This window comes from Asterias rubens, unplaced genomic scaffold (genome assembly GCF_902459465.1).
Source record: "Asterias rubens unplaced genomic scaffold, eAstRub1.3, whole genome shotgun sequence".
NCBI classification, from domain to species: Eukaryota; Metazoa; Echinodermata; class Asteroidea; order Forcipulatida; family Asteriidae; genus Asterias; species Asterias rubens.
In genome coordinates this window covers 193,199-208,173 of record NW_022985705.1, presented here as the reverse complement: position 1 = coordinate 208,173, position 14,975 = coordinate 193,199, and the positions used below count along the sequence as shown (strand labels likewise).

The window sequence follows — 14,975 nt, the reverse complement described above, 5'->3', positions numbered from 1 at the left end:
ATTCGCTATTTTCCAAAGCCGGTCTTTATACCGCTGTAACACTCCCACACGTGACCGGGTTTTGACCAATCAGAGACTTTAAACCGTCCAAGGTATTTATTAATTATATTTGCAAACATTTGCGATAAAATTCACGCCATTGCATTTTGCAAAGACATCGCAAATACTTCCTTGCAAACGTATCTGCGATGTGGCAAACATTTGCAAATACATCTCTGTGAAATACCAATTTATAACGGGAGTCGATGAGTTAGTCATTAGGCCTACCCTTTGATTTATCACCATCTCCTCGTTTGTGGCGGCAATCATAACACGGTCTACAAGCGTCTAATGGACGACCCTTAAAGACTCCCAACAATGTCAAAACAGCCAAGAGAAACTTGGGCCACGTTGGACTGACAGCATCATGTTCGGCTGGCTCTTGGTCCATGTTAGTGTTGCTCATCCTGTATTATTATTGACACTAAAATCGACGAAATTATAGATGGCTTCATGAAAGTAATATTTCAAATCACATGATAGTACTTCCCGTAAATAACGAGGCACTTAACCATTCTTATCTGTTCGTCCTTCGGATGGGACGTAAAGCCGTAGGTCATGTGTGTTTCATTCAAATGCAAATTAAAAAGGAGACAAAACGAGAGTTATAGCTAATGCAAACAACTTATACTAACCAAAATGGCCGATGGCAAATGCAAACAATCATAATGTAATTGTCAAAGTACATTATGTGCATTGAGACCACTAAAGAAAAAGGAGCAGTGACATGCATGGAAACTATATAAGTTAAAAATTGTGAAGAATTGATGGAGGATGAATAATAATAATAATAATATAACAGTTCTTATATAGCGCATCACACAGTGTCTCGATGCGCTTTACATACAATAACAAAGAGTTAAATGTTAAACAGGTAGGTCTTCAGTACAGTTTTGAATTCAAGTTCAGTTCTAGCAGTCTTGATGTGTTGTGGGAGAGAGTTCCAGAGAGCAGGTGATGAGTGTGTGAAGGACCGATGTCCATACGTCTTGGTTCGAATGGCAGGAACCTTGAGTAGCAGTGCCGAGCTGGAGCGAAGGGTGCGTGATGGTTGATACGGTTCAGTGATTTCGCGAAGGTATGACGGTGACGAGCCGTGGATGCATTTGTACGTGACAAGTAGAATTTTTGAAAATGATGCCCTTATTGACAGGTAACCAGTGGAGATTGCGGAGTATGGGGGTTATGTGTTGCCGTGTAGATGAACGCATAACAAGTCTGGCGGCAGAGTTCTGAATTCGTTGAAGTTTCGAGATTTGAAATTCCGGAATGCAGTGAAGAAGACTGTTGCAGAAGTCCAGTCTACAGGAGACGAACGCATGAACCAGTCTTTCTGTCGTTTGTTGGTCCAGAATTTCCACCATCAGAGCAGAAATATTGATATAATGAATAATCACAGTGGGCCACAGTTAACAACAAATCAAGGAATTCTGAATGAAATCTAAGATGTTTTTATCTGCCAGGAAGAAACAAATTGATCGAGTTTAGTATTAACTTGACAACTTCACAGTCAGGCATATCCCGTCCTTATGCATTATTTGACACTGTAAACGCACAAATTTAAACCATTGGACTGAAACGTAGGGTAACCCCCTTCACAGTCCGTAAGGATGTAGGCATGGTGAATCGACCCGGAGTGTGGCTTGTAAAGCAGATTTCACCCAACTTTTCCAATAATTATGGTTAAGTGTCCACGCACAAGTGTCATTACCGGGATTCGAACCCGCACTCTGCCGCTGACTACACCAGGGCTCCATTTCATAGAGCTGCTTAATTTAATAAGCAGAAAAAACAGAACACTATTGCCTTATTTGTCCTCTGAGCTACTGCAAACATTATTAAGATATTAACAGTATCGGATATGACGTATTCATCTTGCAATCTTACCTCTGCATTGTGGTGCTGTGTCGATCAGATAAATTGCGCCCTAAAAGTTCTGTAATTTACTTAAATTATTTCTCTTCCAGACATCCTTCTTACTGTTTAGTCCAAGCAAAATTAAACCAAGTTCCCAGCACATAATCGCAATTTAATTCTGGTGTCATACAGTTTCCTGTCAAGTTTCTATACTTGTATCGTTGTTTAGACAGCACGTGGTAATGCAGGATTCATTTTTTGAAGTTCCTCTTTGAAAAAAACCGCATTAAAGTGAAGATGAATACTTTGATCGATCGTTCATTTACATACTATTTGAACACATTTAAAACAACGGAGTTGTGATATAGGAAACGAGAAGTTGTTAAATTTAAGATGTAACAGGACCCCCCCCCAAAAAAAAACAAAAAACAACAACAACAACAACAACAACAACAACAACAACAACAACAACAACAACAACAACAACAACAACAGAGTCACGAGCAAAGCTCTGGTCTGAGATGGGATTCAAACCGGGGACCGCGCAGAGGTGAAAGGCAGGGAAAGAAACCACTGAGCCAAAAAACAGCTGCAGTGCTTCTCGCAAAGTTAGCTTCGATGATCTTTATTTTTTTTTAGTATTAATCAATCTGGGATACTTCCTTTAAGCTGAAAATATTCACAGCATACATGAAAGTGAGATACAGAGTTGAAACTGAGATATTATATAAGTTACAATAACAGCATTGTTTGTGACCTGTTTATGAGATCCCTGCATCTGACGCACTCGTAAAACAAGGGGCCTAATCATAGAGCTATTAAGCACAAACAGCTGGTAAGCACGACAAAATCATGCTTACCAGTCGTAACCCCAAAGTAATTATGTACATTGTGTGTCTGGTGCCCTGCTCAGTTCTGCTAAGCCAATAATTGTTAAGCAATATTTTTCGCATTATGCAGCTCTATGAAATAAAATCGGCTGTTAAAATCACAGAAACTAAACTATCAAAACTGAAGCTGTTCTCGTCTTTTAAAACACACAATTTTTGTTTCAAGTTGTTACTCAGACCTGGATTCTTGTCCAAACATCAGATCCTACAAGTGACCGCGTGGAAAGAGCCTGCCTATGAGACCTTTTCGCAAATACCCACTGCGCAAAAGCCAACTGTTGAATTGCTAGCGATCAAACTTGGCGGTTTTTTTTCCAGGACAAACGTGGGTAATTTTCTGCACACGTTCATCCTGGGAAAAAAAACGCCACACACCGGGGTCGACCCAGGGAAGCTAAACGAACGCACCCTGTGTACAAAGTTCTTCTGATAGCGCCTTCTTTTGATTCATCCTCCTACAGACCACGTTTATTTCCAAATTCCCATGAGGGGGACCGAATCTCCAGCGGACAGAATTCCCTGGGACACCGTGTCTGACAGTAACGTTTACCAGATTCAAATTTTTGCGGGAAACTTATTTATAATATTTTTCCGTACCAACATTCATTTCAAGTAAAATATCAATCTTAAAATGATTAGTACTATCAAAGCTGATGTAGGCTTTTAACCAATAGTGTTTTATTTGTCATTACTTTTAGGACTACCAAACGTATAACAAGTTCTCCTTGACATGGTTTAAAGGAACATTACAGAATTGGTTTTGCTAGCAAATAAGTTGCTGGCAGTTTAAGCACTTTTGTAATCCACCATAAATACATAAACTGATAAACCTGTTCGAGATCGATCGGCCATCTGGGTCACTGGGTGAACAACCGATTACACATTTTGCATTGCATCGATGCCAAAACAAAAATGAATAGAACGCTCATTGAGCGATCAACTTCAAACGCGAAATTAGATTATTGATTTCTCATCAAACTGTGACATTTCAGACAGATATATTTCAAGGGATGTTTCCACTACATCATCATAAGCCCGTGTAAGTTTTATGTAAATCTGTGATCTTCACGATTTTTTTGTTTCCTACCAATTCTGTAACGTTCCTTTAACTTTAAATTAGTGTACAATGTTATGGCTATGGCTTGTCTATGCTTTGTTACTTGTAAATGTACATGTAAAGTGTTTTGTGCCATCCTAGTGTTTTTAAATTTAAGTCTGTTGAAGATGAATTGTAAAGGTCGTGGGTTCGAATCCCATTCGAGTATTGGGCATGTTATTTGTTTTCACCGAGCTCGGGAAGATACTGAGTATACAGTGCTTAACACACACATCGGTGTATGTGTAATTAAAAGTTATATTCTTTATCAACGAAGCAAGTTTCCATCTACTTAGTTTTTATACGTTGTAAAGCTGCACTTCGGGTTTATAAGGTGTTAACTGTCTACTTGTCATTTTATTTACACATGACGTATCCATAATATAAGTATGCGTATCTCATTATTCAGTGTGCAGTTGTTACCGCCGTGGCAGGAGATTCTGGCCCCCCTCCCCCATATGGCGAACTTTGTGCAAACCACTACTGCTATCGCCCTCTTTTGAACCATCCTCCTCCACCCCATGTCAATTTCCCATAATTATGGGGGGGGGGGCAGAATCACCGGCAGACGGAATTCCCTTGGACTACCGTGACCCTTTGAGTTCTAGCCGACACATATGCGTTATTGGTGACTTGTGCCTCAAACTACTAACCATTGCTGATCTATGATAGCAAAATGGTGCCGTGGACGATGTGGTTGAGGTTTATGTCCCCGGAGATTATGTACCCTTGGTAAAATAATTATGATAAAACTTCTTCTGGTAGCGCCCTCTTTTGAAATGTGGGGGACCGAATCTCCGGCAGAAGAAATTCCCTTGGACATCACCATTTTAGTTCCTAGCCATCATCTGCGTTGTTGGTCATGCATTCTCAAACCATACTGACCATAATAGTGCTGATCCAAGATCAAAACAAAGTTACAATGCCCGGCCGATGCCTCGATAGTCAAGTTTCTGGTCAGTGATATTCCTACCAAGGTACAAGCTAATTACGGCCAGAAACAGCATGACGTGATGCCCTTTACATTCGGTGTTTATCTCGACAGCATAACTCAACAGCTGATCCCAGAACTTTTCGTTGTCGAAACTTCTCTGCCGCGAGAGGGCGTACATAAACTGTGACCAGACATAGTCGATGCTGACATTCCCAACGGCGAGAAGTGGAATGATGAGGAGCATAAGCTTCTCACTGAAGATGAAGATGTTGATGAGTAAATTCTCCCGTGCGATGTTCTTCATTGGGTTGCTGTAGACGTCGTAGTTCCATGTGATGTGGACGGTGAGTCCCAGCACGGATGAGGCCATAACGAACGGCACCAGGACAGCGAGGACCTCTCGAAGGAGACCGAATTCTCGGTTAATCTCGGCAATGCGTCGCCTGCACTGAACCAGGTTCCCCTCGTTGCGTTTGATAAAGATCAGGACTAGGTTCAACTCTGCAGCCAGGGCCCTCCGCATGACCAAGATGTAGAACCAAAATGAAGCGAACAGCGGAAGCCCAACCAGCGAAATGATGAAATCCATTATGTTTTTTAAAAATCTGAAGATATCACCAGGAATTGGGTCATTCAGAGACATGTCGACGATGACTTTGGGTGTAGCGTTGGCTGGTTTTGTCAGGTATTGGGCAAGATTCACTGCCTGCATTGAGTTGTTGACAAAAACCCACACAATGATGAGGGAAAGAAACAAAGCTTCAGGTAGCGGGAATCTGCGACCAGCCAGGCAGCGCAACCGCCTTGCTGTGTAGTCCAAATGAAACACCTCACACCAGGAACCATCTTTCACTGGTGTCCATGACATGGCGTTAAATACCGTACACACCAGGCTGATACCAGCGAGAACGACAACATACGTCATGAAGGATACAAAGTGTGTCAGATTCTCGCTACTTCCCCAGAAGTTATAGATGTAGAGGAACATGATGACGAGAGACAGTCCAAGGCATAGGATTATGCACAGAGACGACAGGATACCGCACAGACGGCTGTTAAGATACCTCGGAACTGTAAAGACAAGCATTGAAAAGTTTTAACTACATTATACAATAGTTATTCTTATAATATAAGAATATTGTTCTCCTTAGGCAATGATGATAGAGGCATTGAATTTTGCACTCGGCCAGAGGCTTTATATGGCCATTGCAGCAGAAATGAATTTCGAAAAATGGGTTGGATATCGAAAAACAATCAATAATAACATTAATACGGTATTTAGGTATATCACAATACATATATATTAAACATATTCAAAATAAAAATACATTTAGTATAAAAATAATATCAGAATTTGAAAACCAAGGAGCAACAGACAAAACAAAAGATGGGCTGCTTATGAGAAAACAAAAGTTAAACACTGTAATCACAGGGGTGTGTTTACTCCGACAAATTGCTGCCATTGCTCGATATTTTACTTGAGTGTCTGAAAAACTTCATTGCTGAAAAATACTTATTTCTCAAACATACCCGCATTAGAAAATTCACTGACTACTGCCCCATCGGCGTTCCATAGAAGACTCAAGCACACGGCACATTTTCTGTCTAGTCTCGATGCATGAGCTGCTTTGCTATCCTCTGCGGACTGATTGTGATGCGCATCAATGTCTTTCTCTGACTCGGGGGTATCGTCTTCACCTGTGATTAAAGGTAGTTATCAAGGTTCACATTGTAAAGCCAATCGCACACAATGCTTGTCACCCTCCTTGTTTAAACCCTGCCATTTCCAATTATAATAGGGAGCACCAACATGAGTGCTGATACACCTACAGGCACCCCAACCTCTTAAAACTTCCTGATAAGAATATTGATCATGACCCCGATTCCTAGACCAGTGTGGCTTGATTTGTTTCAGATACCGGGTCAGTTTGATCCGGTTTCTGTGGCAAACTGATCCAGAAACGGATCAAACTTTTTAATACTATTGATTTATCATGTAAACTTGTACATATATTTTTGATGTAATTTTATTGTTAACCAAATGCCATGAGTCTATGACTTTTTATTTGGTCTTGTATTTTTATATGAAAATAAACCAATATTGAATTGAATTGAATTGAAAACTGGTGCGAAATTCGAAACAAATTCACAATTTTTTAAACTAGTTTCCTGGTCAGCCTGACCCCAAAGTAGTTCTGGGATCTCAATCCGGGTAAATTTTTACATTAGAGCTGGAGTATGGTGTGCGATACATCATGTCGGACAAAATGTCCATGCATAGTAGGCCTACATGAACCATTATGACCGACATGTCTTGTCGTACCAATGTCGTGCACGTGACCTATTAATGTCTGACACACCCTGTCCGGTACATCATGCCAGACATATGGGCCCAGAAACTATGACCCATTACGATCGACTAAATGAGTCCAACAAATATTGTCGTACAAAGTGACCCTTGTCGTGCACGTGACCCATTTTGTCCAACCCAATGAGTCCGATACCGCATAATGTCCGACAAATAGTACACCACGTGACACATTATGGACTTAATGTGTCCGAATAATTGTGTGGTACATAATAACCTATATGTCGTGTAAGTAAACCATTGTCGGACATAATTCCACTTAATTAGTGCATGACCCTATATGACCGACACATTGTGTCCGACATGTCTTGTCGTACATTGACCAGTCGTACACATACACCATTATAATTAACGCATTTTGTCTATACAGCTTGATAGACATGGTCCATGTACTAATGACACATTATGATCGACTAATTTGTGTTCGACAAATCTTAGCAACGGTCAGTGCCGGTGCATCCCATAACATAAATCTATGGTTCTTACCTTCAAATATACACTCAATGCCTTCACGTTTTTGACGACAAAGCAGGCATCGTCCTATTTGCCTGTATCGTGGTACACTCTAAAAATTAATTAGTCAATTTGACTAAAAAAAAATAGTCCAGCGTCATGTCTGACACGACTAATTTTAAGTAGTCAAAAGTCTGAGCATGACTAAGGATTTAGTCAGAAATGTGACTAGTTTACATTAGTCCAGTGACTTGACTAAAAAGATGTCTCATACGACTAATGTTTAGTCCATCAACATTTTGGCTTAGTCCAGCGACTTTTTAGATTAGTCCAGCGACTTTTAATCTTGGTCCAGTACTTCACTTTAGGTCGTTCGTTGATTTGACTAATGGCATTAGTCAAAGCAACAATTTAAATCTTGACTAGTTGGCATCAGTCAGGAATGTCTTCCCACGTTCTTTTGATGTACCTGGACATTGTGTATTGTTGCATCATCAAACAAAAAATGGAAAATTGTTCATCCAAAAACAAAATCATTTTCTAAACTGTTTTCCATGAAAGAAACCATTTAGAATTTAAGATGGATTATAAATTAAAATCTTACTAGAAAGTATACTTCGACAACTTTATACATTCTGAAAATTCTTTAATTCAAATTAATCTCAACAAGGCATAACTAATACAATGGTGACTCAAAGTTCATTGAACTCCACACAATTTATAAATAAATAATGTGATAAAATTGCTTGTTTAAAATTAGCACACTCATTTACCCTTTACTTTCTCAAAAGAGGGTTCTTGAACCCCTACAGTTTCCCTTCAATTTTATTTATCTGCTAAAAATTCCTTCAAATATACAAGATGACATTTAAAAAAAAAAGTACCAACAGAGGGTTTTTGCCCAATGTTTATGACTGTATATATTTTCTCCATATTTGTCATTATATTTTTGTCCAAATGACATTACATTTGGCAGATCTGGGGTTGTTATAATCAAGAACATCATTGTTTTTAACTGGGGGTCACCGTTGGCCAGGTACAACTGCTACTTTTTGAGAAAAAGCTCCATTGACACTAATTTAAATTTACATCCCTACATCTTTTATGCAAACATTTCAGTCTATTCAAAATGCATTTTTTTCTTAACACAAATGATGCCCAATGATGTAAGAATTATGATGTTCAAACTGAGATTATCAAATGGCTATAAGAGATAATGACATCCTGAATCACACGTGTTGTAAAAAACATGGATATAATGCCTCTGTTCACAACAATATTCAAGGAAAACTATTTACTTTCCTATGTTTCAGGTTACCCCCCCTCCCTATTTAAGAAGAAAACTTCCAACGAACACTGGAATAATACAACAACTGTCAAGTCAATATTTTGCCAGAGGCCCATCCACTATTCCAAAGGCACCCTGTCAAACTATTTGAAGTGAATTGTCACAAGTAAGATTTAATTCTTAGGGTAAAGGTACGATACAGGATTGGCTTTTGGTTGGATGCATTCAATTCAATTACATCTTAAAACAAACTTGTGATTTGTATCAAAATCGTTATTAATGTTATAGAGAAATCAATGAACAATGGTTATTTTGTACACATATGGTCAATTTGGGTTGTTAACAAACAAAATCAGATGTTGTTTGTTTTTAGATTATCAGGTAGTTTTTTCGAATATGCCCTTATTTCAGGGGGAAACATTTCACAGTCCTAGTACTAACTTCATAACCATTAAGCTTTCAAACAGAAATTCAACAATTAAAGTATTTGAGTGATCCTTATCAATCCTGTAATGTACCTTTAAGAAGAATATTCAGTTTATCTTAACAAGACATAATGCTTTGATCAAGAGGAACATGCTAATTAAGTGAAATGCAGTTTAACTTGGTTTATTTTAGTAAGACACAATACTTTGAGAGGAACATACTAAGTCAAATGCAGTAAAACTTGTTCATAGTAAGACATAATGCGTTTATCAAGAGGAAAAATACTGATGAGTCAAATGCAGCTTAACTTGGTTTACTTTAGTATAAACACACAATGATCTGATCGAGGGGAACATACTGAGTCAAATGCAGTATATGTACATGTAACTTGTTTATCTAGTAAGACACAATGCTTTGATCAAGAGGAACTACTGAGTCAAATGCAGTTACTTGGTTTATGTTAGTAACACATTGCTTTAACCAAGAAAAATGGTCACAGTCAAATGTACCTATTCAGTTTGTCCAGGCAAGATATAACACTGCGGTCGAGAGGAATATTGTCTTGGATGTTCAGGACAATTTTCTGGAAAAAAGACAAAGTTTTCCTGAGGCATGTGGGATAAGCCAAATTGAAAACATAAAAGCTGGCTAAATACACTTTCACCGATGTCAGGAGACAAGTGGAGCTGCTGACAGCCAACCCATCAATGATCACGTCAAATGAAGTGCAGTCCTCAAGTCTGTTGTCATTACCCTCAATGACAGGCCAAGCTGTCCCCTGTATATGAAAAAATAAATACTTTTAATTAGGGAATAACAGTGTGTTAATTAGGGAATAACAGTGTGAGGACCTGGTCTTCACTGTGTGGTAATGACCGGGTTGGTGGCTGGCTGTTGTTAATGGACCAAGCCAAAAGCGATTTTCATTAACAGCGGCCATGGTCATTACTACCCAGTGAAGACCAGGTCCTCACACTGTTGTTCCCATGAATTAATACCTTTACTGTGAATTTTCACTTGTTCCACAGAACTTGTCTTTACATCACATTTTAATACACCCCAACTTGACCACTCTTCGACCAATCACAGTGCATATACTCTCTCTGAGGAGTTTATTAATTCAAAACAACACAAATTGGCCATTGGTATGTTGCAGATGCAATTTCAAAAACCCTCATCAGTTTATGAGTATATAAAATGAGACTGCCTCATGCATAGTGTAGGATAAATGGTGGTCCAAGGTCCAAATAATGTATTCTTCACTTTTGTTTGTTCAGCCAAAAGTGAATTGTAACCGAAGGTGAATTTGAGAGTTTGTATATCAGTCATTCAAAAATTATCAATGTCTTTCTTTTCTTGAGTTCAAGTCTTTGTCTTGCGTTTGAGTTGAGTCCAAGTTAAGTCCATGAAGTTGAGTGTTAATTCAACCCAACATGTGACAAATTAATACAAGTTATAATTCAAGTCATGAGTAAGTCAATTAAGAGTTTTGGATTTGATCATTCATTCATAAATATCCCAGACAGTTTCGCTATTCCCAATGGAGAGCATGTCACATGGGGGTGTTTTTATGTCTGAGCTGGACTTGTTTAAGACCGGTTGGCTAACGCGTGTTAAGCACTCATAGCCACACGCCTACCTTAATGACGCAATGCTGACATAAACCATGCCCATTCAAACTTGGCCCTTTATTGCATGGACATGACCCTGCCAGTCTTAAAGGGTCATTTAAGACCTCACTACCACTCTTTTATTCCCTTATTTAAAAAGCAGAGATGCATCACAAAAACAAGAAACAGAGATGCACTCAATTGTTTAAGTCTACTGGTTAATTATACTGTGTGGAATATGCGCATGCTTATTCAACCAAAAGACCATGTTCTTTTGAGTGTTATTGTTTCTTGTTACGGCTGCAGTGTGAGCAACCCTTTACTTACCCCATCTTCATCACCCAGAATCAACATATTGCAGATTTTTTCTTTTAGTGTACATGGGATGCCAAGGATGGCAGCAATACTGATAGCTTCTGTAAAAAATGCAGAAAAACATACTTATTTTAAAGAATGTTATTCTAGAATGTTAAAGGACTTCCTCGTCTCTGGCTTGGTCCTTCATCACCTTGTCACATGACTGTTATAAAACCCTGCAATATAAGAAACAGTTTTCCTATGCTAATTACAGGAGGTCCTCCCCCCCCCCAACCCTCATTGAAATCATAAAAAATGTTTTTTTTAAATGTGTAAATCAAGTAACATATTAAATGGCTTGCACTTCTTGGGCCCCAAAAGTAAAATCTTTGCCCCCACATGCCCCCCCCCCCCACCCCCAAAAAAATTGTGCGTAATTTTGTTAAATGCTAAGTGGAATTTTTTTCTCCGTCAAGAGCTTTAAAATAGTGGAAAGTGTTATGTGGGTGCTTTACTTTTGGAGATATGGTTGTCCAAACATAGAGGGTCAAGCTAATTAGTCAAAAGTTTGTTAACCTGTATCTCAAAAAGTAATTATCTGAATGACATAAAAATTCAGTTCTGGGGGTTTCTCAGTAAGTCAAATCAGCACACCAAATTTTGTGTCGATCCGTGAAGGTCAGGTCCAAAAGCCTGTTGAACTGACATGGAATGACCCATAAGCCAAATTCAAATCTTGGCGGTTTAGAGAATAACAAAAATTAGAAACTAACCTTGCCTTCCAAGACATGCTGCTGATGATGAAATGGGTTTCTCACAGGACAAAGCTGCTCAGACTACAACGGAAATATAGCAAAACCTACAACTTTACTATTAAATAAAAGTATTCAAAATAACAGAAAATCTTAAATGAAACATCTTATCTATTTAAATGCAGACAGGATGGATTTTAAAAAGACAATGTTTGAAAGATGTATTGTCCCGCATTTGAGTTACAGGTGCTGTTTTATATTTAGAACTTGAATGGCAACCAATCAGAACATACAATTAAGCAAGCTAAGCTGTAAACAAAACAAAAGAGCTCACAGTTCTGATGGTTATTATTTTTTGCATAAAACAATCCCCACTCAGTGGAGATGGTTGTCAAAATATTTTCTCTCCAAGTTCTGTGAAGTCTGTGGCTTATAATTGTGCTAAAAAGGAACAAATATTCAGTGTGGTGTGAGTATAGATGATGCCTTAAAATTTTGTTTTGCCCTACACCGATGTGATAAGCACTGTATATATATTCAGTGCTTTCGAGTCTTGCGGATAAAAAATTCCACAGGCAACATGGTCCCAATTTCATAAAAGATGTAAGCAGCAGTTCCCTCAGCAGAATTTCTATTTCATAAAGCTGTTTATCGTAAGCAAGGGTAAATGCTGGCTAACCCGCTGTTAGCACATGAGTGACGTAACAATGCAAATCCATGGTGAACGTGCATGCGCGCTGCGAAATTTTCTGCTAACTTGAGAAATCATGGTGAATGAAATACGTTTACATATGTATGCTTGAGCACATTTTTCTGCAACAGTAAGCACAAAAATGTGCTTACCGGTAAACAGCTTTATGAAATTGGGCCCTTGTCAGGATTCGAACCTATGACTCCTGCGTGACTACAGCAGATGTCTAGACCACCAAGCCCGGTACCCACTGCAAATAATACTGGATCCGCCTTGCTCAGTGGTCTAGTGGTTAAGTCGTGGGTTCGAAACCCACCTGAGTTGCCTGTGGAACTTTTTCCCCAGGACTTGAAAGCTCCTGAGTATACAGTGCTTATCACATCGGTGTAGGGCAAGACATTTGTTTTACTCATTTCCCATGATGCAATTATTACATATATTTAAAGGTTTACTGAAATACAAAGTATGATGCTTTGATATTGCACCTTATATTGTTTTTAAATGATTAAGTTGGAAAAAAGTCTTGTGCATCCCTGTGTAATTTTAAATGATTTATTTCCTTTAAAAATAATTGTCTTCATGAACTCCTAAATAGGTCACTTTTTGACATGGCTAGATTCTCAACATGACCTCACATTCATTGAACAGAATTGAGTGAGTTTGTTAAAAGAAAAAACACATATTTGTCATTCATTTGACAGACCCCATTTCAGAACAATTGTTTTCTGGAATAGCTCAGGAAACATGTAAGATGATGTCACATTGAGAATCCAGCCATTGTCAGCAAGTGACCTATTTTTGTTGGCATTCCTGAAGCCTTATTTTTTAAAGGAAATAAATCATGTGTACAATGGAATGTATAAAATGATTTTTTACAACTAAATCATTAAAAAAATTATGAGGTGCAACATAAAAGTATCAATACTTTGTGCTTCAGTAAACATTTAAAGAATTATACCTTGTCCTCGTTAGTTGCTACATTATAAGTCTTAACTTGATAGTCCAAAATTTGGGGCTGATGGACTATAGAGTTGCGATAACTACATTCCATCGCTTGGTACACTTGATTTTCCGGACATGCTACCGTTATTACTTGTTACTTGTCGTTAGGCCTACGTTTGTTACATGGAAACTTTAATGCCCATGTTTTCAAATTCAAGTTAGTTATGAATATGAACTTATTTTTAAATGTAAAGTCCTTGCTGATTGGAAGACATTTAGGACCGCACTTTATGATGGCCAATAAATAATAAGCTTTGACCATCCCCATAATATTATAATATAGCATGGGTTGATTTACACATTAACCGACTAGGCCTTGCACATCATGTGTCGTGCAGTAAAGCCTAAAGCAAGGGCATGCATTGCATACAAACTACAATGATTAGGCCCATCGTTTGTGTACACACACGTACACTATACACACGCCCGTAGCCCCACTGGAAAAACAACAACATGCTAAACAAGCTTTTTTGTTTCGTCCTTTTACAGTCGCTATATCTTGAAAATATACAAACTTTACAATAAAGTGTTCTACATTAAATTCTCAGTCTGGCAATATTAATTATAGGGTGAAAATCAGAGATTTTAAACTTGAATCTACCTGATAAACTTCGCCTGCATGCTCCATTTTGACACGTAATGCAAGGCCTAGCCGCCGTTAAGTGCTGGCCTATGCACCTAGAGTTCTGTGGCCAAAAACACTAAAAGCTTTTCCACAATATGATTGTAGACTAACGTCAATGTAACGGTCTCCCTCTGGCTAAGTATGTTACGGTTTTAAAAATGTAACGGGAAAACCAATATTCTCACCTTATTTCTGAAACTGGTCGGAGCCTGGATTGAGCCTCCTTGCCCTGTGAAGTGTATGTATCACACACGCCGAACGGGAGAGTATCATGTACGCCCTGCATGCTGCAGTTTGCAAGTTAACGGGTACAAGCTAAAAACCCAAGTTACACACTAACTATACATTGACGTTGCCGCCGGGTACCAGCATCCTGCTAATTCGCGGGCAATTTATATTTTTCCCACATCTAAAATGTTGGGAAGGCGGGAACATGACCAATCTTACTTAGTCAAAGCACCGTAGCTTCATACCAGTCAAAATTAGTCAAAACCCGACATTTTGACTAAATCGTTTTAGTCCAAACAAAATTCTAGTCACGGGTTAAAGTTCTGACTTATAGTGATTAGTCACAGCAAATATAAGATTAGTCAGGCTAACATTACATTAGTCAGAGACACAGGACTAGGCAAACTTAGTCATTTTGA

The 14,975-nt window shown here is 38.6% G+C and overlaps 1 protein-coding gene and 1 long non-coding RNA gene across 2 annotated transcripts; both read right to left on the bottom strand.

Moving 5' to 3' along the window:
* Nucleotides 1-4,371: 4,371 nt before the first annotated feature.
* LOC117305864 lies at nucleotides 4,372-6,438 on the bottom strand. Its single transcript, XM_033790746.1, has 2 exons — nucleotides 6,347-6,438; nucleotides 4,372-5,887 (listed from the first exon to the last, which is right to left on the bottom strand). The coding sequence occupies exon 2, from the start codon at nucleotides 5,802-5,804 to the stop codon at nucleotides 4,800-4,802; it is 1,005 nt and encodes a 334-aa protein (XP_033646637.1). The 5' UTR covers nucleotides 5,805-5,887; nucleotides 6,347-6,438; the 3' UTR covers nucleotides 4,372-4,799.
* A 2,866-nt stretch (nucleotides 6,439-9,304) lies between these two features.
* LOC117305863 lies at nucleotides 9,305-14,604 on the bottom strand. The gene is made up of 4 exons (XR_004520742.1): nucleotides 14,514-14,604; nucleotides 12,032-12,094; nucleotides 11,289-11,377; nucleotides 9,305-10,129 (listed from the first exon to the last, which is right to left on the bottom strand). It is a non-coding gene; the product is annotated as an uncharacterized LOC117305863 (long non-coding RNA).
* Between the last annotated feature and the right edge of the window lie 371 nt (nucleotides 14,605-14,975).